The sequence below is a fragment of the Mus caroli genome, unplaced genomic scaffold, assembly GCF_978045245.1.
Source record: "Mus caroli unplaced genomic scaffold, Mus_caroli_1 scaffold_19, whole genome shotgun sequence".
Taxonomy (NCBI): domain Eukaryota; kingdom Metazoa; phylum Chordata; class Mammalia; order Rodentia; family Muridae; genus Mus; species Mus caroli.
The window spans coordinates 59,488,669-59,516,147 of NW_028227274.1; the positions used below are offsets into that span (position 1 = coordinate 59,488,669).

General features: G+C 44.9%; 1 protein-coding gene across 1 annotated transcript; it reads right to left on the bottom strand.

Moving 5' to 3' along the window:
* Positions 1-148: 148 nt before the first annotated feature.
* Slc26a2 (solute carrier family 26 member 2) lies at positions 149-17,490 on the bottom strand. The gene is made up of 4 exons (XM_021150720.3): positions 17,306-17,490; positions 7,409-7,544; positions 4,623-5,345; positions 149-2,565 (listed from the first exon to the last, which is right to left on the bottom strand). The coding sequence occupies exons 3-4, from the start codon at positions 5,319-5,321 to the stop codon at positions 1,045-1,047; spliced, it is 2,220 nt and encodes a 739-aa protein (XP_021006379.1). The 5' UTR covers positions 5,322-5,345; positions 7,409-7,544; positions 17,306-17,490; the 3' UTR covers positions 149-1,044.
* Between the last annotated feature and the right edge of the window lie 9,989 nt (positions 17,491-27,479).

Sequence of the window (27,479 nt, forward strand, 5' to 3'; positions counted from 1 at the left end):
TCAGATTCTCATTACGGATGGTTGTGAGCCACCATGTGGTTGCTGGGATTTGAACTCAGGACCTTTGGAAGAGCAGTCAGTGCCCTTACTCACTGAGCCATCTCTCCAGTCCCCAAGGGTGGCATTTCTTAAGGGGAACTGTCGTTCATTCTTTTTTTTTTTTTTTTTTTTACGATCTCTCCTTGAATGTGCACCACAAGCCCATTCACAGTGCTGTTAAGAAGCTGCTGAGCCAATACGCTGATTTCTCTGACAACTCTGCCACTGGTGTTCAGAGATGCCAACTCAGCAAGGATTCCCACGGGAAGCACGAGAATAAGTCAAAGGTGAGACAGAGCGCGTAACAGCAGACAAGTTCTCAAAGACAAAGACAGAGATGAAGAGAGACAAAGACTTCCACTGCCATTCTTGTTTTAAACTCTTTCCTTACCCACTTATTCTAAACGAAAAGGGAAGACTAACACATTAGATGTTTACAATATGGGTTCTGTACAATAGTATCAGGCCGGCTGTGAGGGTCAGATTCTCTTGAGACTATGGCACAGTTCTTGCATGAAGGAAAGGAAAAATGGTGATTTCCAACTATCAGCAAGAGCTCTTACTGTCTGGGGAGCAAAATCCAGAGACACAGCAGCAGGGTCAGATCTCAGCTCCGTAGGCCCTTGTGCTTTGCCAGTCTCTGTACCAGCAGCACTGCCTCCTTTCTTCATCCCCTCTCTAGAGCAGTGCAAATGCTGCAGTGTGTGTCAGGCAAAGCACTTAAGTAAGGCACTTAAATTGGGGGCTGCTTTACAGTTCCATTCCATTTATACTTTACCCCAAGAATGCTATCTGCATAAGCCAGAAGCCACAACATTTACTTCTTTTTGATTCTACCCAACCAAAAGCTCATGAGACTATCGAAAGGCTAGCTTCAAAGAACTATTTCAAGTGTGCACCGCTTTCTCCTTTCACAGTAGAAAACGTTCCACACTGAAACAGGCAAAACACTAGTCTTCCTCTTATTAACTTGCCCAGTTACCAGGAAGACGCAGGCTGACTCTCTCAGTCACCAGAGAGACTCAGACCATTGACAACACACACCCCCTTCTGATTCTGAGAGTCCTCTGCAAAAGCTACTGCTTCAGACAGACTGTAGAAGAGGAGGGCTTCCTCCTCCTGTTTGCAATATTCTCCTCTGGCCAAGGAATCCCTCACGGAAGGATTGCACTGCGCCAGTAAAACCTGGATCCCAACGGCTTCATAGTCCCGGCGAACTTCTTTCAGTGTGTGGATTCCTGCTGTGTCTAAAAACTGTATGGCACTACAGTCGATCACGATAGTGTGCACCTCCAAGGGATCATGGGAAAGCTGCAGTGAAACTTCATCCGGGTCCCCACGAAAGGTCACCGTTTCCTCTTTGAGTTTTCTCTTTGCTGCCTTTTTCCAAGCTGCCTTTACCAAGACTGGGTTAAGAGTTTTCTTGTACAAAGCTGATTTAAAGCATTCTTTGTTTATGTAGTAGAGAGGGGCTATGAAGCGGAAAACCTTGATGCCGGACTTACTCCGAAGGTTCTTGTAAGTGGAAATGGATTCAAAGGTTTCAGATTCTTCTTCTAAACCGAGCAGTGAATTCTTTGGCTTCTGAGTACGGAGGATCACACAGAACATTGAAAAACAAACCCCAACCAGCAGGCCTATTTCAGTGCTTAACAGAGCAGAGGACAGCATAGTCACAAACCAGATAACTGTATCCATTCTGCTCAGCCTCCACATCTTTGGCAGGTCTCTAAATTTCAGGAGTGCGCCCCGGAGATTGACAATAGTGATCACACCAAGGACACACTTTTGAAGGGAATAGAATAAAGGAGCTATTACCAGAAGGACCAACAAAAGGACAAGGGCTGTCACTATAGCTGACAGCTGCGTCTGGCAGCCTGTTGACTCTTTAACCAATGTCTTTGCGAGGGCTGCACTAGTGGTTATGCAGTGGAAGAAGGAAGGTATGATATTGCAAAAGCCAATGGCATACATTTCTTGGTTTGCTTTGACCGTGTAGCCATGTTTCTTGGCAAACATCTCAGACAGTGATACAGTGATAGCAAAACCAATGATAGAAATAGCTATTGCATCTACAGCCACATTAGGAATGAGGCTCCAGTCTGGTGCTTTGGGTGGCATAAACCCAGTGGGAATGTGTCCAGCAATACTGGAATTGTAATTCCCATTTAGTTTTCCAAAATGAGAAGCCAATGTGGCCGCCACAACGACAACGAGCTCGATGGGAATTGGAGCCTTGAGCTTGTCCTTGAAGTGCTCATTGAGTTCTTTGGTCGGCACGAGGACCAGGAGACATAAAAGGCTGGTGATGAGATCACAGATGTTGGTCTTACGGATGTTTCTGAAGATGTGGATCCAGGTAGTAATGACTGAGCCGACACCATGACTCCGAGGAAGGCTCAGCCCAAGGAGGTACTTGGCCTGGGACGTGAGGATGGTGAAGGAGGCGCCAGTGACAAACCCGCTCAGCAAGGCATCGGAGAGGTAGACAGAGACAAAGCCCACTTGAAAGAAGCCCATTGCTACCTGGAAGGGAGCATATGCAAGCGTTAGCCAGAAATGGGGCCGAGCTCCTCGGCTCTGTACCAGCTCAGCCTTCCATGCCCAGCCACAAACTGTCAGAGCACCAGAGTGCCAGAGCTACCAGAAACACAATCCTCCATTACAGTTCCGGTGTCATACATTCCAGATCATGCAAGGAAGCTTCTCTGATCAAACTCATTAGCCCAACTCTAGCAAGGACCTGGGATTCCTACCTGCTACAATAATTTAAAACTGGAACACCATTCAGAATGCTTCCAAAAAGAATTGTTTTCAAGGTTCCAAACAAATGTCTACAAACTCAAATTGGAGCCAGGCAGTGGTGGCACACACCTTTAATCCCAGCACTGGGGAGACTGGTGGATCTGAGGTCAAGGCAAGGAAAGCCTCCTCTACAGAACGAGTTCCAGGATAGCCAGGCTACACGGAGTCACCTTGTCTCAAAACAAAAACAAAAACTAAAACAAAACAAAAACAAAAAACCCCCCACAAAAACCAAAAAACACCAAAAGAAAACAACCAGTCAACAAAAAGCAAACAAACTCAAATCAGAGAAATTCTTCTACTTCAGAAAACATTATTTCCAAATTAACAATTATTACCATTAAACTGAAGGTTTTTTATTTCTGGAGTTAAGGTCTCATGGTCCCAGGGTAGCCTTGAACTTGGCCAAAGATGACCCAAAACTCCTGATCCTCCAGCCTCCACCTCCTAAATGCTAAGATTACAGGCATGGATCATGTTACAACTGAAAGTAAAATTTAACTGGTAGGAAAACGAGAATTCACACCCAAACTGAATCCCACTCTGCCGTGCATCCGAGTTAGCAATAACGCTACATCCTTCCCTGCCCACGTCCTCAGGGTCCTGTTACCTCTTTCTCCTTGGTGAGACCAAGAAGTCAATGTGTACTCTAGGAATATAACCCACTGCCTCTTCCTTCTGTCTTTCCTACCTCATCTAATACCAAATAAAGCCAGCTATTCTTCCCCTTCCTCTCCTGGTTCAAAATGCCTGTAATAGAGAACAGGTTTCATTAATGCTGGTATTGATTTCTGAATGCTAAAGGCAGGGACATAATCATAACAACAGATTAGTGGGTTCTATAGGATACTCAAGGAGGTTTTAATTTATAATCCTGTCTCTTGGCTGCTAAAGTGATGGTCCTCAAGTTTCTCTCCCCCTTCATCAATCCAAGAGAACTATTAAATTTAGCAGAAGTCTCTCAGTAAAGCAGCTACTCTTAGGGAAGGCAGGGGCTAGCAAATAATGCCAACCACTCTGGACCCTGGTCGTCCTCTTTGCCCTTCCCCGCTCCCTGTCCTGTCCTTCCGCCCACCCTCTTGTCTGACTATTCATGGTGATTTTGCCAATAATCAGGCACACATAATCTTAAGCAAACCTAGTGTTTCCAACATAAGAATTGTACTAGTTGGCCTGAGGACCCTTTCTGGTCCTTTTTGGTTTTTTTTTTTTTTTTTTGGTTTTTTTTCCTTTTAATAATAAAAGACTGTTGCAGGGCTGGACAGATGGCTCAGCAGGTAAGAGCACTGACTGCTCTTCCAAAGGTCCTGAGTTCAATTCCCAGCAACCGCATGATGGCTCACAACCATCTGTAGAGCTACAGTGTACTCATATACATAAAATAAATAAATAAATCTTTAAAAAAAGAAAAAGACTGTTGCTGCTTAAGATGCAGTCTAGGAAGAGCCCTATTTTACAGTGGAATGTATGGTTTGGCTTTGGGCTCTACCATTCATCTCTTTAGCACTCAGTAAGTGGTAGCCTTATTACAACCCCTAGCAGCCTATATACCAGAGACTTCTTGTATAATGATTGCTTTTGCCAGAAATAACCAATTGCTACGTCTCCCTCCTTCTTTCTTGTTCCCCCGGTTCTTCAGGCTCCCACTATGTAGTCCTAGACCTTGCTATGAAACCAGGCTGGCCTCAAACTCCTCCCCTGCCGCTGCCCCTACCTCTTGAGTACCTCATAGTACCTCTCGGCTACTATGCCGAGCCTAAACGTTCACCATTTCTTACCTGATAAACTCCAGCCATGAAGGTCACAGTGCTGCCAATTTTAATTGCATAGCAGCTTTTATCACAGAGTCCGTCTAATGTCTGGTTTACAAGCACACATCCACTTGAAAACACTGCTATCGAAGATGACGTAGCATCAGTGTCAGGGCAGGCTTTATGTAGTTCTCGGTCAACAACCTCACCAATCATAAGGCACAGTATTCCAAAAATGCCCACAGAGATGTGGCGGGACGTACCAAACAGGAAATAAATAATGCTGGCAAAAAATGATGTATATAGACCATATATAGGCTCCTGGCCAGCCAGCAGGGAGTAAGCAATGGACTGGGGCACCAACAGGATACCCACAATCAGGCCAGACATCACATCACCTAAAATGTTTTTCTTCAGGTCATATTTTGGGAGCCACCGCAAAACAGGAAGGAAATCAAAAACCCCATTTCTGACTTTGGCTGCACTACACTGGCAACTCTTCTGCAGCTTTCTGATGACAAACTGTTTGATGTTCGCATCTGGCTTCTCACGGAGTTCCATGTGGATCCTATGAAAAGCTCTCCGGCGATGACCGGTCTCAGGCTGCCTCAAGTCAGCGCTTGATCCTCTTTGGACCTCCAGGGGGAGCTCAGCTGGGAAGCCAAAGGCTTCTTCAGGTAAGTCCCTCGGTGAGAGGTCATGTTGCTCTTTATTTTCTGAAGACATTTCAGGAGACAGATGGTTCACTTCCTATCCCAGGGGGGGGAAAATATATATATATATATCTTAATTTATAAACTAGTTCTCAGTGCTCACATATATTACCAGTCATACTTATCATATGTGAGGTTAAAGAATTCAGTTTGGGGGGAGGGGAGGCTTTTTCTTAGCATTGGCTCACCTGGAACTTGTCATGCAGATCAAGCTAGCTTCAAACTCACAGACCTCCACCTGCCTCTACCTCCTTCATATTGGAATTAAAAGAATGGGCTACTATGCCCAAACTGGGGACAGACAACCTGTGTATATCTACTCCTTAAGTGAGGCTCATTGGCCCTGGCCTGAGAGAGGTGAGGGAGAAAGGCCAGAAGTAGACTATAAACAGCAAGTCAAGATAAATCATGAGTTGGTACAGAACTTCTCAATTACGTTCTCAAGAAAGAAAGACAGTAGCCACTAAGGATTCTCCCGTGCATCCTCCTGGATCCCCCGAGCCAGGTAATGGTGGTGCACTCGGGAGGCAGAGGCAGGTGGATCTCTGTGGGTTCCGGGCCAGTCTGGTCTACAGAGCGAATTCTAGCACAGCCAGGGCAAAAGTATGAGGTGAGGTAGCCTCTGTCCTGTCCATATGCTATCAATGGTCTTCACAGGCCAAGCAGAGAGATAATGCTGCCCAGAGCTTCCACTTGGAAGACAAACAAGAGGCCCCCCATCTCTGCCCTGAAACTGCTCCTCTAGTACCAAAGGACCGACCAACCACTCGGAACTAGAACAGAACAGAACGGTAGCAATAAGACCAAAAAGACAACAAATGGCCTTACAACAAGGAAAAACAACAACAACAATAACCACCACCAGGCTCCTGAAGGAGCAGAGTAAATTGTCCAGTGAACATGTCACAATTTGAGCTTGGCCTAGCATGGCCACCTCTCTGTCAAGACTGCAGTTCTCTCTGTGTGCCCTGTGGCATTCTGTACCTGGGAACAGAGACAGGAGCGTCTGCAGCTCCTGCAGAAGGGCTGCCTTTCTGTCCACCAGTGTGATCTCCACCAAGTGTATCGCCGAGATTTACACAACTTTAGCAGGTTCCCAGAAATGTTCACTCAAAGAACAAACACATCGTGATTGTGGCCAAATAGAGACAAAATAGATGGACAACTCGGGAAGTTTGAATTGACAGAAAAAAAAAAGAACTTTTGAGCTGGGCAGTGGTGGCGCACGCCTTTAATCCCATCACTTGGGAGGCAGAGGCAGGCAGATTTCTGAGTTCAAAGCCAGCCTGGTCTATAGAGTGAGTCCAGGACAACCAGGACTACACAGAGAAACCCTGCCTTGAAAAACAAAACAAAAGAACTTCTGTCAGGATTAATAGACCTATCATTACCAAGGTGTTATAATCTAAGAGTCCACATCCTATTCACAAACACGGGATGCAAAAAGTTACCCATTATTTAGGTTGAGCAAGAGAAAAGTAATAATTATTTTGATGGTCTTTAGGAGGAAAGTCAGATCAGGAGGACAACTGACCCTGAGCAACTCAAACAGGTCCCTGGGCTGGTCTTTAACTTAGCATCTGTCTGTCTTCTCACTTCCTGCTCTCCTGAGCCTGCCTAGAGCAGCCTTTGGTCAAGAGGCTTTTCTAAGGTAAGAAAAAGAAACACTGAGACACTGTAACTAATAATAGCCAGATCCAAACCTCGCTTCTGTGGCGCTAAGGAAAATAAAAGCAAAATTTTAAAAAAATGTCTGAAAAAGTAAACCAAGAATGAAACAAACAGAAGTGCTAAAAGTGAGAAAGACAATAGAAACGGGGAATTCCTTTGACAGGCTCACCAGTCAAAGAAAGACTCAATGAACTCAAAAGACAGCTCAATAGAAATTATCCAAATGTGAAACAACTCAACAACAACAAAGACGTGTTAACTGTAATAGAACAGCCAAGAGTTTGGTATGTGGCATAAGTATTTAAACACAGAATTAAAACCCCCAAAGAAGAACACAGAGAACAGGCCATAGAGGTCCCAAAATCTTGAGAATACCCAGAAGGACAGGCAGAAAAGCAACCCCCTCCCCCAACTGTCACCGCCACTTACCAATCACTGCTGCTCAGAGGGCACTTCTGAAGACAGCCACACATCACTTACGGAGGAGCAAAGACAGGAATTACAGCACATGTCATGGAAATGATGGAATCCTGAAGATGATGTCTTTAAAGCAGAAACTTTACGCCTAGAATGCACAATCAAAACAGAATCCTTTAAAAGATGGAGACACTGAATTTATTACCTGAGATCAGTGTGTGTCCACATGTGCGGGAGTGAGAGGGCATGCACGCTCAGCCCTCACCCCAGGGTCCGTTTTAAACGATATATTAGGACAGTATTCATCTTTAAATATACCAATGTTGGAAATCTAAAAAAAAAAAGTAAAAATCCACATTAGTCAGTATGTAGCCTTGGCTGGTCTGTTAATTATATTGACCAGGTTGACTTCAAACTCAGAGAGATCCACTTGCCTTTGCCTCCCCCACGGGCTGGGATTTAAGTGATGCATCGCCATGCTAAGCTGGACTTTCATTTTCTTTCATGTATGTGTGTGCTTTGCCTGCAGGCATGTCTGTGCATTGTTTGCTGTCAGTGGCTGTGGAATTAAGAAGCGAGCATTGGGTCCTCTGGAATTGTAATTACAGAAGCTTGTGAGCCATTAGGTCAGTGATGGGAATTGAATTTACTCCTCTGGAAGAGCAGCCAGTGCTCTTGTCTGCTAGGCCATTTCTTTTAGACCCGATAATTAAATTCTTATAGCTGTCATTTCTTGTTTAAAAAAGACACTACAGAGCTGCAGTCCTCTGAGTATGTGGCTCAGCGGGGAACTACAATGCTGACCCAACAGCCTAACACACTTGCAAAGGAAGGCATTGGGGGGGGAGTAAGAAGAGCTAAGGCAATCCACAGTGGTGGAGACCCAGGAGTGCGCATGCCTAGTCTCACGACACAGCTTTTTAAAACTTACACAGTTACTTGTTTTCCTCTCATATATGACAGGTTTTTATATTTTTCCTTCGAAGTATAAAAGACATGAAGTCTGAGCTCGTCCCCTGCACACACAGACATGCCGCTCAGGCATTACAGCGCTGCCCACACGCTGATGATCAGATCCTGGACGATTCAGTATAACACAGAGAACCAGGACACAGAAAACTGAAACACTTCATGCTAGCTCCTCTATGTCTCCATGGTGATACACTTACGTTCCTGTAGAAGCTCGTTTGCTGTCACTATTTCAAGTCCGGTCTAAAACCTCAAATCAGCCACTCAGACAAAACAAATACAATTATCTTATTAACCTCAAAAATTATAAGGTTGGTTTTATGATGAATTTGGCAACAAATGCTCAGTGCTTCTTTACAGGTTTTTCTGGTGAGGCATACTTGGTAGAGACCGGGCACAGAAGCAAGCCTGTGTCCTGCAAGCCTGCTGCTCACGGCTGTGTGAGTGTGCTAACGTGTACACCAACCACCACTCGGGTCCTTGTGCACTTCAGCCTGCAGCAAATGACACCCAAAGTCTCTGCCACGGCAAGACTTGTGGAGAGGAGAGTATTTTTGGAGAACGATGCCTAGTGTCAATAGAGTGATTCTAAATTTCTCCATCAACTCTGAGATATGTGCTATAAAGTCTGGAGTAGCAAACTCTCAACAGAAAGACTTCAGATCCCCAGAGCATCGCATAGCCAACGTCAATGGAACATTCTTTGAGACAGCCATGACTCCAGTAAGCTGTATAATCCATTTTGAGCCATTTGTGTCATAACCGTCAGGTTAAACTGGGCAGACCTGACTACAGTGCCCCTTTACAGGGATTGTCCTGGAAAGAGTCCTACTTCTTGGTCTTTCAGCAGCTGCTGAATAAATACATTGTATATAACTAATATATTACATACCTATAATCTCAACACTTTGGGAGGTAGAAGTAGGGGATCAACAGTTCGAGGTTATCCTCAACCTATACATTAAGTCTGAGGCCAGGGCTACATGAAACAAACGAACAAACAAACATATGTATCTTACCTTGCTATTGGAAATATGTCCTATATCTTCATCCTAAACATGACATGACACATATCTGATGCCTATTGCCACACTAATCAATGTCTACTTTCCTACTTGTCCAGAAGATCGAAGGGCAAGAACAGCCTACCTGGTGATTTACCACCATTATTTCAGCAGTCCAGTCCTTTCATCAAGTCTCAGTAGGCATTGAGTCCACTGCTTCTCAACCTGAGGGTCTTGACCCCTTTGGGGGTCACCTAAGACTATTGGAAAACACAGATATTTATGTATGTTTCAGAATCCCGCGAAGGTTCTCTCTACTACTAAACAGAAACACTGGTATAGTCGCCCTCTAAGAGCAAACCCCAACAGCCTCTTATTCCCCTGTGTACCCATGTTCAATCAGCAGTCATGAACAACATTAAGCAGCCAGTGCTGGGTTGAGCCTTCAGACTCCATGCCTTTTCCTGACATCTCCATCTATTTCTTTGGGAGGTGAGCAAGTGGAGTGTTGGGGTTTGAACCCAGGTCCTCATACATGCTAAGCATGTGCCCTACAGAAGACACACCTTGAAGGCAGCATCTTTCAAAATGGTGTGGAAATAGAAATAGAAAACTGAGTGTCTGCATGCAGAAGAGTGAACTCAGACCCGTATCTATCACTTTGCACACAACCTAAGTCCAAATGGACTGAAGACCTCAATATGAAGCGTGCAATACTGAAACTCGTAGAAGAAAGCACAGGCAATGTCCTACAGATATAACTGTAGCAAAGGACTTTCTGAATAGGACTGCATTTGCCCAAGGATTAAGGTCAGTAATTGTCAAGTGGGTTCTCATAATGTTAAAAAGCTTTCTGCACAGCTAAGGAAACAACAGGATGAACAGGAAACCCATGGAATGGGAGGGAATTTCCAGCTACATATCTGACAAGGGAGTCTTAGTTAGAGTTTCCATTGCTGCGAACAGACACCTTGACCACGGCAATGCTTATAAAGGACAACGTTTAATTGGCTTACAGGTTCTAAAGTTCAGTCTATTACCATCATAGCAGGAAGTACGGCAGTGACTAGGCAGGCATGGCACTGGAGGAGATAAGAGTTCTATATCTTCATCCAAAGGAAGCCAGGAGCAGACTGACTTCCAGGCTGCCAGAAGGGTCTCAAAGCCCACCCTCAAAGCGATACACGTCCTCCAACAAGGCTACACCTCCTAATGGTGCTACTCCCTGGGCTGAGCATATTCAAACCACAAGGGTAAGATCCAGAATATATAAATAACTAAAAAAACCAAAACAAAACAAAAAAACAGTCAAAAACAAAACTAAACAAAACAAAGCCCAAACAACCCATTTAAAAAAAAAATGGGCTTGGGAATCTGAACAAAGTTCTCAAAAAAAGAAACGAAAGAAAGAAAAAGAAAAGGAGAATTAGAAATGTTTAAGAACTATCTAAATCATGCTCATCACCCTCGGCAATGAGGGAAATGCAAACCAAAACAGCTTGTGAGATTTAATGTCACCCCAATCAGAATGGCTACCACTAACAAACCACTTACAACAAATGCTGGAAAGGGTTGGGGCGGGGGAGGAGTCCGTTGGTGGGGCTGCAAACTGATCCAGTCCCTCTGAGAATCCATGTGGAGGACTCTTTAAAGGCTAGGAATAAATCTACCCTATGGCCCAGCTACGCCACTCCTTGCCTATGCCTGAAGGGATTCAACACCCTATTTACACAGCTGCTTACCTGGAAGACCTGAGCTGGGTCTAGCCTGGGCAAGACTACTGGCTGCTTCCCATGTTGCATGGTATAATGATAGCTAGACCTCAGGGAGGACTTACTTTCCAGTTATGTTCACTGCTGCTCTGTTCACAATAGTTAGGAAATGGAAACAATCTCACTTTCTTTCAACACATTAATGGACAATAAAACTATGATACATATACTCAGTGGAATACTATCCAGCTGTAAAGAAAATGGAATTGTGATAATTTCAGGTAAATGGATGGAATGAGAAAATATTACATTGAGGGAGGTAACCCAGACAGACCCAGACCACCACATATTCTCTCTCACCTGTGGTGTCTAGCCCCAGATCTTCATGTGTGAGTATACATAACCCAGAGTAACCACAGAAACTGGCAATGTCAAAAAGGACTCTAGGAGGAGGGGGTGGAGCCCTAGAGAGGGGACTAGCAGGAGATAGGTTTCAACTTGTTAGTCAGTGTAGCGGTTTGAGTAGGTATGGCCCGACAGACTCATGTTTGAATGCTTGGCCCATAGGGTGTGGCACTATTAGGAAGTGTGGCCTTGTTGGTGGACATGTGTCACTGTGGGGGCACCTATGATCAAGCTATTCCCAGTGTGGTACACAGTCTCCTTCTGCTGCCTGTGGATCAAGATCTCAGCTCTCCAGGACCATGTATGCCAGCATGCCGCCATGTTTCTCCATGATGACATGGGGGAAACCTCTGAAACTGTAAGCCAACTGTAAATGAAATGCTTTCCTTTGTAAGTGTTGCCCTGGTCATGGTGTCTCTCCACAGAAATGAAACCCTAACTAAGTCATGGAGTCCAAGAGTCACCCAAAACAATACAGGCGACTGCTGTTGCCCATGGAGGTAAGTTTCTATTGGTGTGCACTTCAGACACAGGGCCCAGAGGATCCTAGCTTGATCAGACCTGACAGCAGTCTCCCTGAGGACCAGCATCCATAGAACCATGCAAGCTTCCAAAGAAGGGAAAAAACCAACAGTCGCACCCAGCTGGGCTACCTGTGAGCCACAATGATGGGCACGGCAAGACACCCTTAGGGGTGCAGTAGTGACACATCTTTGCGAGTCACCAACAGCTGTCTAATTGGACGTAAGGCCTGCTGACAGGAGCAATCTATGCCCAATATTGTAAACCTAGCTGTCCTAGTTAGGGTTTTACTGCTGTGAACAGACACCATGACCAAGGCAAGTCTTATAAAAACAACATTTAATTGGGGCTGGCTTACAGGTTCAGAGGTTCAGTCCATTATCATAAAGGCATCAAGGTGGGAGCATGGCAGTATCCAGGCAGGCATGGCACAGGAGGAGCTGAGAGTTCTGTCTTCATCCAAAGGCTACTAGTGGAAGACTGACTTCCAGACAACTAGGGTGAGGATCTTATACCCACACCCACAGTGACACACCCATTCCAACCAGGTCACACCTATTCCAACAAGGCCACACCTTCAGATGGTGCCACTCCCTGATCCAAGGATATACAAACCATCACATTCCACTCCCTGGTCCCCATAGACTTGTTCAAAAACTTGAGTCTATGGGGACCATACTTAAACATAGCATAATGCAAAATGCATTTAGTGCAACTTTCAAAGTCCTCATAGTCTATAGCAGTTGCAACAATGTTAAAAGTCCAAAGTTCAAGGTCTCTTCTGAGATTCATTCAACTTAATTAAGTGTAATCCCCAAAGCAAGGCAGGAAACCAGCTGGGCAAACTCCAAACTCTGCATCTCCATGGCTGATGTCAAAGTGGTCTTCAGATCTCCACTCCTTTTTCATCTTTTTTGACTGCAACAAACTGCTTCCTCCTGGGCTGGTTCCACTCCCTGTTAGCAGCTTTCCTCAGCATGTATCCCATGGCTCTGGCATTTTTAACATCTTTGAGTCTCCAAGGCAATTTCAATGTTACATCTTCTTCTTTCAGTGTCGGGGATTCCACTTGATGCCTAAGGGCTGGCATCACTTCTCCATCTCTGTCCTCTGTAGCACTCTATGCTCAGGTTGATCCACTCTATTACGGCTGCTGTTCTTGGTGATCATCCCATGGTACTGACATCTTCAATACACTGGGGTGTTCCACTCCAACTAGGCTTCACCAATAGCCTCTCATAGGCTCTCTTCAGGGTGCCAAGCCTCAAATCCTTTGCATGACCCCTTCAATCCTGAGCCATCAACTACAGCTGAGGCTTCACCTTCTCCAATGGGCTTCCCTTGCCTCTCACAGTGCTAAGCCTCAGCTTCTCTCCATGATCCCTGCATTCCTTCACAAGCAGTACCACCTGAGTGACTCTTACACATTACCAAGTCCAGCCGCAGCATGAGGTACAACCTTGGGTATCTCTGGAACACAGCTTCTTTGTGATCCCAGAAAACAATTTCCAGAAGATTTCACCTCAACGATGCTGGTCTCTTCTTAATCACCGCTAATTCCTTAGCTCCAGCTAACCAGCATCAATTTTCCCAGTAGATCCTTCCATTCTTAACTCTAGAGCCAGAGGCACATGGCTGAAGCTGCCGAGTTCTGCTGCTTACAGGAACTAGAACATGATCCCCTTGTATTATTACATTATCACTAGCTTTATGTTTTCTAAATCCTTCACTGCTAAGCTTGGCTATCCTGGTTCTTGCTCTGTAGATTGACCTTGAATGTAGAGATCAGCATGCTTGTCTCATGGGATTAAAGGTGTGTACCACCATGCCTGGATCTAATTTAGCTGGGTAGGATCTTGCCCCAAGGTCCCACTCCCTTAATCTTTATCTCCTAGAACACAAGATTTTGCTCTATTTCACTTCCTGGTACTCCTTTAATACTCAAACCGTATATTTTATATTTTTCCTTTCTAAGCTTGCTATGCTTGTTCAAACTTTTCTTCATAAGACTTAACCAGAGAACAAAGTCTCTGCCGGGCTTTTTTGAAACTTCTTTTGTCAATGCAATTAATCCAAGTCTCTTTACCTTAGCCTCAGGCAAACTTTTCAGACAAGGGCAAAAAGTAGCCACATTCTTCACCAAAATACCACAAAACCAGGCTTTATGCCACATTCTGAAATTCTTCTCCTTTGAAATCTCTTGGGCCAGGTCAACACAGTTCAAATCAATCCCAGCAACAAAGTCTTCCATATTCCTACTAGGATGACCCATTAAGCCCCATTTAAAGCATTCCACTGCTTTCCAAATCCAAAGTCCCAAAATCCACATTCTTTCAAATAAAAGCATGGTCAGGCCTATCACAGCAATACCCCACTCCTGGTACCAACTTGTCCTAGTTAGGGTTTTACTGCTGTGAACAGACACCATGACCAAGGCAAGTCTTATAAAAACAACATTTAATTGGGGCTGGCTTACAGGTTCAGAGGTTCAGTCCATTATCATAAAGGCATCAAGGTGGGAGCATGGCAGTATCCAGGCAGGCATGGCACAGGAGGAGCTGAGAGTTCTGTCTTCATCCAAAGGCTACTAGTGGAAGACTGACTTCCAGACAACTAGGGTGAGGATCTTATACCCACACCCACAGTGACACACCCATTCCAACCAGGTCACACCTATTCCAACAAGGCCACACCTTCAGATGGTGCCACTCCCTGATCCAAGGATATACAAACCATCACACTAGCCAACTACTCAGGGCTAGTGAAGGCATCAGTCTCAGAGAAGGACTTACTGTTGACAGTTTACCAATCCAGCATGGTGCCTAACTTCATTCTAGATACTGTCCTATGCCCACAGACAAGTGTAGCTTTCCCCCCTTATCAAAGACACTTCTCTTTGCAGCAGATGGATGCAATTACAGAAAACCACAATAGGTCAAAAGGCAGAGAACAACTAACTGTGGGGTGTAGAGCCCCAGGGGACACATCTGCAACACAACGCCTGCACCTAAGGTTCAGGGGCTATCATGGGAGGGGGTGGGGCAGAAAGAGGGCCAGAGGACTGGGGACTGGGCTGTGAGACCACCGGCATTACAGAAATGACACCTCAACAGGGTGGCTGCCTAAACGAGACTTGAATAAGGATGACACCAATAGAAGGAGGAACTCTCACTTGAGTTCCACTCCTAGACAAAGAACCCCAGGTAACTGAGGAATGCTGAATGTGGGAGAGTTAGTCTTCCCCAGGGATGAGTCTCCAAATGTACTACCCAGTACTAAATGGTCAGCCCTGAAATCACACATAGACAGGTAACACTAAACAGACTCAGCACACTACAGCTATATCAGCACACTGAGCTAATATAGGTATGCATCTGTAGATATATGTAACAGTAACCAAGAACAAGAAGGCAAGCATTTGAAAATAAGTGAGGGGGCATGGGAGGGTTTGAAGGGAAAAAAAAATCAGAGGGAGGAAATGATATATTTTAATTAAGAATTAAAATAAATTTATAGTTGTGTGTGTATATGTGCATGCTATATAGTGTACATGCCTTTTTAATTAAAAAAAAAACTTTTTTTTATTGGGCTAGAGAGATGGCTCAGCGGTTAAGAGCAGGGACTTGAATTCAATTCCCAGCAACCACATGGTGGCTCACAACCATCTGTAATGGGATCTGACGCCCTCTTCTGGTGTGTCTGAAGACAGCAACAGTGTACTCTATAAATAAAATAAATCTTTTAAAAAAAAGATTCATTTGAATTATGTGTATATATGTGTGTGTGTGTGTGTGTGTGTGTGTATGCACGCACACACGTGTGTGCACAGGTGCCCTTGGAGTCCAGAAGAGGGTATGAGAACCTCATCTGTTACAGGTGGTTGTGAGGCATCCCCTGTGGGTCTAACTCACATCCTCTGCAGAACAGTGAATTCTCTCAAGCACTGCGCCATCATTCCAGCTCCTCCACTCATTCTGTTTAAGCTGTAACCCCAGTTGCCTGCATAACACCTAGTAAGTGCTTCACAAGTGTCTGTAAAGTGGACATCGATGGTTTAAGAGCTTTGCAGGGGGGGAAAAGGGCACTGCCTTTATTCTCAATCTAACTCACCAAGTGCGGGCACCTCTTTCCATAAGACATAAAACCAAGCCTGCATCAAAACACTATAGTTTGTTAAGCATCTACTTGGGGTTTTGCTCACTCAAGGCTTATAATGTCTACTTTTAAAAACTTATCCTAAAATACAATTTGGAGATCTCCAAAGCCCCAGATATGTCCATCTCTAGCTTCTCCTCTAGGAGGCAGCACATCCCAGTACTATACAATGATTTTTCAGCATAGATTTCAGATAAAAGTGCAGGTTCTTGGGCCTGCCCCTGCAAATCACAGGAAACAGAAGGCTCTGTATTCCAGGTGATGCTGAGCTGGCGAGCCTGGGACCACAGCTGGCAAATCAATAGGCAAGATCAATAGCCACTCAGATCCCAGCTACTACTATTTAACAGCTTGATGGTACTGGGTGAAAACCACTCGGCATCAATTTTCTGACCTGTAAAATGGAGTGACTACCAAAAATGAAGATCTCAGAATAGTATGGTACATGAGAGACATGTTTATGCAGTATATAATTGATATTAGCCTCTGTCTCTTGCAATCCTTAACATTCCTAAACGATCCCACACTTTTTACTTATTTAAATTCCATAAACAAAAATTTCTTCTATATCCAACACTATATCACACTAGTTCTAGAGGTCTCATTAAAAAAAAAAAATCGTGGAGTTAGGGCTAGGAGTATAGCTCAAAAGAATACTTGGAGGAGGACTTTGGTTCAATTCGCAGCACCCCTACACCCAAAGAGAGCCCTAGAGCAAAGAGGAGAAGTAGCAGTAGTATAGTGCCAAAAAGGGAACTTGGTGTCTGAACGCTTACAGCCCTGTGAACCCCAATTTGTGGGATTTGTGAGAGAAAAGGACGCAGCATTGGGGAGAGGTAGGGTTCACTTACTAGCTCTGTTAGGGATTTACTCAGTCATTTTAGGTATCGTCTCTGCGTGTCCGTCCACCTAACTACTGAAAGAATCCAAACTCTAATACGTGTAAAAAGGGTTTCTGCACTTTTGCTTCTAACTAGGAGTGGGAGGTGGAGATAGCGCCTCGGTCCAGCCCGGACACATCAGGTCCGAGGTGGCCGGGCTAACCCTGGGCCACTGCAGGTTCTCCAGGTCAGCACCTGTCCTTGTCTCGGCTGCAGACGCCCTGCTGACCGCGGCGCTGCCCTCCCGCCTCCCGTCCTCACCTTAACGCTCCGGGCCGCCGTACACGGGCTCCCGCGGCGCGTCCTCCCGCAAGACTGGGCTGCGGGATCGCCGCCGCACGGATACAGGCAGTCCAGCCGCGGCCGAGCCTCCCTTTAATACCCCGGCAACCGTCCCCGCCCATGGCCCGGCCCCGAGGAGGAGGCAGCGGACCCCAGTCACCGGAGTAAAGGTGCGGAAGTAACTGGGCAAGGCCCGCGGCGTGGCAGTCACGTGGCGTGGCGGCATGGCCGCTGGCCAATCACCGGGGCCCGCCGGCGGCAGCCCCGCCCCTCGGCAGCTTGCTTCTTCCCGATTGGCTGTTCTGGACTACAAGCCACACATCAATGTCTGTGAGTCTTCCGTGGATCCCGCGATCTACTGCGGGCTTGCGCTGGGCTGGAGCTCTTGGGTCGCCGAAGATCCTCGGGCCTGTGGGGACGCGCCTCGAGTCCAGCTTGCCTCTGAAGGCTTCGAATGGCCACAGGCTCTCGCCGCAGGACTCATTCTCCACCCAAAAGCCAAAAACCAGAGAGTGCTTTTAAAGTTGTAAATGGAAGTGTAAAGATAAATATGAAATTTCACCCCAACCCCTGTTGACACCTTTCCATGACTGTTAAGGAGAAAAATCAAAGGGTCTCTGTGCTGGTCCTACACCAAATGTTCATTTCTTCTACTCGGAGGAGAGAGATTTGTGTATCTACGAGCCAAGTGCCGGGGTTCAGGTGTGCACTCTCAGAGCTCAACACATTTTATTCAGTCCTCAGAGCTTAAGGAAGTCCTTACTGCATTCTGATTTTCTTCTTTTAAAATATCTAATGCTTTAAAAGGTTTTATTACATTTATTTGTAGGGGTGAGGTAGAGGATATGTGTGTGGAGGTCTAATTGGTTCTCGCCTCTCTTCTACCATGTAGATCCTGGAACCAAACTTAGGATGTCAGGCTTGCCCGCAAGCACTTTTACAGACAGAACCATCTAACAGGCCTCATCTTTTGTTTTTGTTGGTTGGTTGGTTGGATGTGTTTTGTTGTTGTGGTTTTGTTGTTTGTTGTTTTTGACAAGGTCTCACTCTGCAGTAAACTTGTAGTAACCCTGCTTCCCAGTGCTTACAGCTGTGAACCACCACAGCTGGCTGTGACTCCCTTTGTATAGTGAAGGAATATGACTCAGACAGCAGGTGGATTGCTGCAGTCCTGTAGGCAATGAGTGACTGAGTATAACCCCGTCACAGCTGAGTGCGAAGCCCACTTTCTTAAACCACAACCCTAGAGAATAAAAAATCTCCTCTCATTCCTGAACTTAACAGAAACCAGTAAAGACTGGCCAAATTTAGCTTCTGTCAGTCTGTGTCAATCTTTGTTACAGATGAAGAAATTGAGAGTCACAATATTCATGAAGATATTGTTTGTCAGTATTGCCACCAATAGGTCGTGGTGGGACAGATATGGATTTTGAAAGAAGCTATTAGATGCCCAAACCGAAAAACTCTCAACTGTGTCCAGTGCCAGGGACTGAGGCAAAGAAGCCGTAGGTCAGCCATTGTGGCTTTTCTTCCCATTTCACTGTTCCCGGCTATTGTGGCTTTTCTTCCCGTTTCACCATTCCAGGGAACTGGACTTTGGTCTGAATACCCATCTTCCCGTCACCAGGAGAAGATAACCAGTTTCCAGGCTGCCGCTGAGCTGCGTGAGCTCCCTAATAATCTGCTTTAACAACGGGTCAGCAGCCTGGCCACTTAGCACCTAGATCTCTTTCACCTCCTGTCTAAGCCGGAACATTTGCCCTTCGGGTCCTGGAAGTTGGGCGGGGCAGCCTGAGAGCAACAAGTATCAGTTACAATGTATTCTTCCCTAAAAATCTCTACCAAAGAGTAACTCACGATGTATGTTAGCCTTGGGCATTATGAGCAGGCAAAGAACCTTTTCATTTAAGGACCATATCAGGATTTCCTCCCTCAGCACTTCCTGATCACCCAGTGGGGACAGGCTACTGTATTCTAAAGCCCTCTGATGTTGGGATGACTCACTATTTAATGATCTGTTTGGTCCTAATGGTCTATATAGCTGTTTTCCGTTTTGAAAAAAAAAAAAGAAGAAAGTCAGTCTCATTGCTTTTAAAAATAGTTGACACAGAATCAAGTTAGACTAAAGATTAACGGGAATCTGAGGATGTAGTTTAGAGGATAGCATGTCCTTTGGATGTGTAAAAGTCCTGGATGTTCATCAGTGAAAAGTAAGTCTCTCTCACAGTCCCTCTTACTAATTCATTTTGTCCTTTTCTAGAGACACCTTCAACAGCGGCTTCCTCTGTTGCCTTCCCTGTTCAATTTATCTCATCAGTGCTCAGTTGAGGCTACACATAATACAATGTTGCAACTTTTTAAAGACAATGTAAAGATTTAACTGATGTTCAGAAGGGATTCGGACACTTTTTTTCTCTTTTCTTTTCTTTTTGGTACTGGGCACCTGAGTCAAGGTCTCTGCCCCTGTTCTGCTAGTGTTCTTTATATAACTATAGATAGTTCCCCTCCACCCCTCACCTTCAGTCCCTAAAAGGGGTGTGGCCTTTCAGGACCACTTGGGGCTATTAGATAATAGGGGGAAAAAGCAACATTCTTAGGGTTAATAAAGCAACCATTTCCATGATTAGTCTTGGAAGAAATTTTCCTTTGAGTGGAAAAGCCAACTAGCTAGGAAAAAATACGATTTTTTTTTTTTTAATTAAAGAACCTTCTCTATGGTCAAGGAAAAAAACCTTTGCAGGCTTTTTGAATGAAATGGGTTTGGGATTTTCCTTCACTGGAGAGGTAGCTGCGTCTCTTATGCTCCTGTGCTGTTGGTACTCCAGAGAATGGGGGTCCTATACTAGGAAGGCCAAGCACTGCAAGGCTTCCGAACCCCAGATGAGAGAAGACTCAGTGCATTTCAGGGGACCATGCCATCAACGTGGAGTATCAGCCAGAAGGTTCTTATGGGGCTGGCCAAGCAAAGCGTCACATGATCATAAGGTGGACTGCCTGTTATCAGGATTGGGATCGAATGTCCTGCCAGCACTGTGGGGTGGGCACTTGGAATATATAAAATCTGATTTGGAGAAAAAATAGAAATGTGATTCTCATACCCACTGTGAAGGAGTTCACATCGCTTGTTATAAATATTTAGATACAGAAAATAAGCAGTCACAAGCTACAGAGTCCAGGTTGCTTTCAAGAACACAGGCTAAGAACTGTAGGAGATGGACACTTGAAGTGAAATGTGATCTTGGCATTAAAATATTGACTTTTGAATTATTTGATTGAGCTCTGCCAGATAGCCATGACAACATATTACAGCGTTAGAAATGGACTTGTTCTCCTTCTGGTCAAGAGTTTGATTAAGGAAATTAGAAAGTAAGCCAGACAGTGGTGGGTGATGCCTTTAATCCCAGTACTTAGGAGACAGAGGCAGGTAGATCTCTAAATTGTAAGTCAGCCCGGTCTACTGAGCCAGTTCTACCACATAGCTGGGACTACCCAGAGAAACTCTGTCTCAAAAAACCAAACCAAAACAACAACAACAACAAAAAACCTATCCAAAACCAAAAACAAAGTATTGTACAACACAATTTCGTTTTAAAAATTGCATAATTGGGAAAGAAAGATGGGGGCTAAGGATGTAGCTCAGTTGGGGGCTTGCCTGACTTGCAGGAAGCCCTGAGTTCAATCCCCAGCACCGCATAGTGACTCATGCCTATAATCCCAGCACCAGAGGCAGGAGGATCAAAGCCATAGAATCCTCAGCTATGTAGTGAGTTCGAAGATAGCCTGAGGTGGGTGAGTCACTTTTAGAAAGAAAGGAAAGGGTGTGGAGGAAAAAAGAGGGAAGAAAAGGGGAAGGAAGATAAGTCTCTGGGCAACAACTGCTGTATTCTTCTTATCTGTCTGCAGTTTTCAAATCTCCTATATCATGAAAATGTACCTCTGTGTGATCCATGCACCTTGAAGAGAGAAAATAATAAAAGTTTATTTCAATAAAAGGAGCCAGGCATGCTAGTGCACAGCTCTAGGATTCGGGAGGCCGAGGCAGGTGAACCAACAGGTGAACCGCTGTCTCCAAAGAAGTCTAAAGGGGAGGAGCACAGGGGAGGAGGGAAGAGAGCCAGGTGAGATGACATTTGGGAGACAGACAAGGGATAGCCTGGGCTATATGTTATAAGACCTTATCTCAAAAAAAAATAAGAAAATATTAGAGAGATGGGCTTATCTGTCACTGTCTGTCCTCATTACTCTTTATTTTCAACTTCAAACAACCTAGGGTGAAGAACTGCTGTAGCCAAACTGGCCTGTGGCTGTTCTGTGAGCCATTGCCTAGATTGATAATTGATGTGGGAGGGTTCCGCCCACTCTATGCAGGTGGGGCTGTGATGCAGAAAGGAGCTAAGCAGGAGCCTTTGAGCAGCTCTCCTCTGTGGCTTCTGCTGCAGTCCTTGCTCCAGTTCCCTCAATGAGGGACTGTGACCTGGAAGTGGAAGCCAGATAAGCACCCCCCCCCCGTCGTCCCCCCCCCCCCTCGCCCCTTTCCCCTAAGTTGCTTTTGGCCAGGGCTGTTTTATCACAGCAACAGCAAGCAAATGAACACTGCCTCACACTTGGCTTCCGTGATCATTTTTGATAGCTGTGTTTACTGAGACCCTGCTGTCTGTTGTTCAATATGTCAGCCTTGCAGCAGTTCTGTTAATAAATGTCACTGTTATCTATCATTTGCAAATAAAGAAACTGACGCAGTAGTTTAAGTAACTTCCTCTAAAGTAAAAAAAAATAAAATAAAATAAATGTTCACAGAAGGAACAGGGTTCAATTCAGCTCTCTCTGGCTTGGATGCTGACTAAATGTGTGCTCTCACCTGCCGTCTTTCTGGGCTGTTGTCAAAGGTGTACTTACGATCTGTTTTGGCTGCACCTCATGAGAGTTGCTATGAATGCGTTTCATATGCCGGAACCTTGGTCCTTAGTGTGGTGGGGCTGAGGTGGTGGGACCTTGAGGGGGTGGTGGTGGGGCATAGATACCTGGAACATTCCTTGTCCAGGATGTCATTTCTGAGGTACTCTTAAGCAACAGATCCCCTAAAACAAGTAAACCAAGCTCTTGAAAACCTCTGGTTTCTTGTATTCATCCCTTCCACTCCCAGTCCATGGTAGCCAAGAGCTAAGAAGGCCTTTACCAAAGCACTGTGTTCTTGACGTTTTAGAACTGTGACCTCAACAAACCTCTGTTCTTTGCAAGTCCCAGTCTCAAGGACTTTATTGCTGTCCTAGAAAACTATGATATTCCCAAAGTTCCTAATTTAAAAGATATATATATATATATATATATATATACACATATATATTTGAGAATTTGAGCTTAAGGAGGAAAAAAATGCTGCAAGGTGAAAATAAGGGCAAGCCTTGGCAAGACATGTCTCCAGGCTAGACCCTCAAGGTAAAACACAGAGAAATTTCCAAACCCAGCAGGAAACTCATCTAGCTGGAATAAAATTAAGTAACATGTGGCCAGACAGGAATTGACATCAACTCTAGGTCAAGGGTAAGAGTAGGTGACATTTGAGGGTGAGCCGGTGTGTGTAAAGTGGGGGCGGAGGCCCTGAAAGGTTGTTCAGTAGCTCTAAAGGCAGCTATGCTCTCAGGGAAGAATGCCTCTGTGGCTTCCTGGAGGAGGTGGGGTTTGACAAGTCCAGGGGAGAAAGGTCTTTTATCAGGAAATGCAAGCTAAAGCAGCACCTACCACCAGTGAATTGTCCCATGCAGGGACACTGGCTGATGCCTAGAGAATCCCAGTGACGTGGAATTAGCCAAGGTTACCACTGTATCTCAGGCCGCCCTCTTCCCATCACACAGCATGGCTCACACGATTTCCTTCTTGCAACAGCCTCTTTACTGCTGTCCTAGCCCAGCTTCCGGTATAAACGGTGATCCTTGCCTTGACATGTTTGAATGTATCCCTTAGGCTCATATATTTGAATGCTTAGTCATCAGGGAGTGGCACTATTTGAAAGGATTAGAAGGTGTGGCTTTGTTGGAGAAGGTGTTAGAGGAAGCTTTGGGGTTTCAAAAGCCCATGCCAGTCTCAGGCTCTCTACTGATCAGGATACAGCTTTCAAGCTTCTGCTCTAGTGACTGCCTGCATGCCACCATGCTCCCTGCCATGATAGACTAAACCCTGGAACTGTAACCTAAGCCCAACTAAATGCTTTCCTCTAAAAGAGTTGCTTTGGTCCTGGTGTCTCTTCACAGTAGAGCAGTGACTAAGATAGAACTTGGTACCACTGGCATGAAGCTCACTACCTATATGGTGAAACAATTATTTTATGGTCAAAATAACTAGAAATAGCTGACTAATTACTATCACATTGAACACATTGCCATTTGTGTAAAGAAACAAAATTTCTGTCAGTTTTGTATGGTTTAGCTTAACGTTCACATCATGGCTTCGTCTTATATATTACATTATCTCATTTATTGTATGGTATTATATTATCTCATTTTATCTCCAGAATAGTCATGTAAACTTAGTCTAATTTTATAAGTAGGCACAGTGAGGTTTGGAAATTTTAAATAACTAACATAGTATGGAAGGCATGTCATGGTCTTATTAAATGGTATAAGCTTGTCTCTACTTCTCATTCCCCTGCCTCAGCCTCCTAAGTCCTAGGATAGCAGCTATTCAACACCATGCCTAGCCACCTTCTGTCTTGTTTTGCCTTCTGTTTTTGAGACAGAGCCTTACTGTATATTATAGCTTGTTCTGGCCTCAAAGTTTCCTATGGATTACTATTGGAAACCCAGGCTGGCTTCCAATAGAAATCTTCCTTCTTTAACCCCATTGAGTTCTAGAGTCACGGCCATGTGTACTGTACCCAGCTTCCTCCAGTTTCCTACAGAAACTTATATCTTCGTTATAGTAGATTGTCCTGCTCTCTGAAACCTTCCTGAACAAGCTGGCATTCTCCTACTGGGACTTAGATTCTCAGCACCCATACCAGGTGTTTCCAACTGCCTGTAACTCCAGCTTCATGGACTCCAACACCCTCTTCTGGCCTCTGTGGGTACTAGCACACACATGCATAAACATTCATGCAGACATACACATTTGAAAAAATAAAAAAATAAATATTTTTGGAAGAAGTCAAAACATCTAACTATGGAGACTTGTTTGCTTCTCAGGGGGCATAGGGAAATGTCAACGATATTTTTAATTGTCACAAAATCAGGGGAGTCATCCAGCATTTAGTGGGTAGAGACTGAGGTAAGGATCTTTGGTATATAGGACAACCCCCCTCAATGAAGAATTACTGGACTCCAAAGGTCAATGGGGTCAAGGTTAGGAACCCTTGCTGTAGAGGACAGTGACACAGCACAGAGGACAGTTCTGCAGTCATTACGGTGAATGAGACATACCTTTGAAAGACATTCATGATAGTCAGTAAAGAAGGAAAAAGCATGTAATGGTCTGGCATATGGAAGTACTCTAAAAAACTTTAATTGTGCAATGAATTTTAATTTTGATCTTCTCTTTTTGTGATCCTATATTTTCTAAAGTTCAGTAGTCAAGGACATATAAAATTCTAAATAAAAACATTTTTTAAAAATGGCTTACAAAAATGGCTTCAAAAACTTGGTAGAGGGCTAGAGAGATGGCTCAGTGGTTAAGAGCACCAACTGCTCTTCCAGAGGTCCTGAGTTCAATTCCCAGCAACCACATGGTGGCTCACAACCATCTGTAATGGGATCTGATGCACTCTTCTGGTGTGTGTCTGAAGACAGCTACAGTATACTCTCATATACTATATATATACTTGGCTGAACACCAAGGATGTGCCAGGTGACCCTGGAAGACCTAGAGGACAAACCCTGATAGGTCCTTGCCCTCATGAGTGAATCTTCCAGTCAGGTGGGGAGGACAGAGTCCAGTGGGAAGGACAAGAGAGAGAGAGAGAGAGAGAGAGAGAACGAGAGAGAGAAGCTGAGAGAATTTCTAGAAGGAATAAGCACAATCAAGGAGATAGGATGGGGTGATGGGAAGGAACCGAGGGAAGATGGTGTGGCGCTTCCTTGGGCTAAGATAACGAGGCGTGATAAGCAGTACTAAAACTTTCCAGTCTGCAGACTGTGCAGAACTGGGTAAGAGTGTTTGAACAAAGTGTTCCAGTGAGATATGGCAGCTGGTTGGGAGAAGGTCAGATTGTCATATGGACTGTCAAAGTAAGGGGCATCCTTTTCTTTTCCCCTTTAAAAACAATAGGTGAATATTTCTGACTTGCTCATGCCATTACTGAAAAGCTGAAGAGCAACAATAATGATTGACCTACCCCCACACATGATGATACGGATGAAAACCACAAACATGCTGAGCTGAGCTGAGCTTTGTGAATCTCACCTGTGCAGAAGTCGCAATGTTTATCATTGGGTGGAGAGGGGCACCTTTGTACATGGTACTAAATGAGCGCAATACCCCCGAGAGTTTATTACACTCTACAACGACGAAGGAAGTAATCCACTTTATAATGAAGTCCCTTTACAAAGTTCAAGGGCCAGCAACTGTTTATAATCATGCATTCCACAGTGTCTATAGGCACAGAATAGGGCTGTCATGGAAGCCAAAATAAGGTTTGGACAGAGAAGATGTGCTCTTTCCTACTGCTTTTTGTGTAGGAGAGGCACACTGACGAGAATGCTGGTGTTTCTAGAGTCTCTGAAGTTGCTAGCCTACGGATAGTGGTGTGCATTTCTGATTAACAACCCAAGAAAGCACAAGGGTAGAGTCAGAAAAGGCACATTAAAGCACCAGGAGAAAGAGCAAGTTGAAAGGAAATAGACTTTTAAAGGTGAGCCTCTCTGGAAAGGGCCACAACTACACTGTTAAGTGGAGGTTACCCCTGAGCAATAGGACTACATGTGGTTTTAATTGTTCTTTTCCATTATTTTTTACAGAGCATGTATTAAATTTTTGTAATAAAAGAGTAACTATGGAAGGTGTGTTGGTTTTTATAAGGGCCATTAAAATACTAAAATTCAAACATCGTTAAAATCCAAGCCCAAGAAGAACTTAGACTATGATATATACCTGTGTACAGTGATCCAGGCAGCCTGACAACAACCATGGCCCACAGTTGAGAGGCTTAGGGAGAGAAGTGATGCGTGTGGGGTGGTTAACTTTCATTGTCAAATCAACACAACCTAGAACCACCTGGGAACATTGTCTCGGTGAGGGATCGTCTCTCTACACTGGATTGACAATACGGGCATGTCTTTTGGGAGTGTTGAATGGTGTAGAAGACATCACACTTAGGGCAATACTATTCCCTAAGCAGGGGTTCTGAACTGTAGAAGGAAGGATAGATAATCAAGTCCAAGGGCAATCAAGCAAGTGATAATGATTGCATGCATTCATATTCTCTCTCTCTCTCTCTCTCTCTCTCTCTCTCTCTCTCTCTCTCTCTCTCTCTCTCTCTCTCTCTCTCTCCTCTTGATTGTGGATGTAATGGGACCAGCAGTCTCAAGTTCATGCTGCCAGGCCACTCCCACCCCTACCCCCCCACCCCCCACAAAGGATGGGCTGTAACCTGAAACTGAACATAAACATACCCCCCCCCGTTCTCCCCTAAGTTGCTCTTTGTCAGGCTATTTTATCACAGCCAAAGGCTGGAAGGTTCCAGTGGCAGGGATGGGGATGAGGGGCGCTCGCAGGTGGCTGTGTCCAAACTCTAGTCCTTCCCGAATGGAGGACTGTAGTTAGACTTGTTAGCTCTTCTTATTGTCCAAGAAGTCGGAACAAACCTAAACAGCCATTGTCAGGAACTGATGTCATGGGTTCAAAGAAAGCCAGCGAGGGCAGAGAGGATACATTTACAGGAAACTGTTAGGCTGCTTCCTAACCCATGCAGTGCACGAGTGAAGTTCAGTATGGATGTCTCCTCTTGGCCCTTATCAGACCAGGGTGAAAAGGAGCCACACCCATTCTCTCTTCCAGGCCCCAGCAGTATCTGGAACACGCTGATCCTCATGATCTTCTCAAGATGTATTAATAACTTAATCCCTTGGCTGGCCCCTTGCTCTTGTGTGGCCTTCTCCCTGTGATTTGCAGACAAGACCCAGAGAACCTCAGATTGAGGTGGGGCCTATTGAACTCAATTTGCTTG

Coding starts and splice junctions, on each gene's coding strand:
- Slc26a2 (XM_021150720.3), bottom strand. CDS start 5,321: ATGTCTTCAGAAAATAAAGAGCAACATGACCTCTCACCGAGGGACTTA. Junction 2,566..4,622: donor TCATGGCTGGAGTTTATCAG/GTAAGAAATGGT, acceptor GCTCCCTTCCAG/GTAGCAATGGGCTTCTTTCA.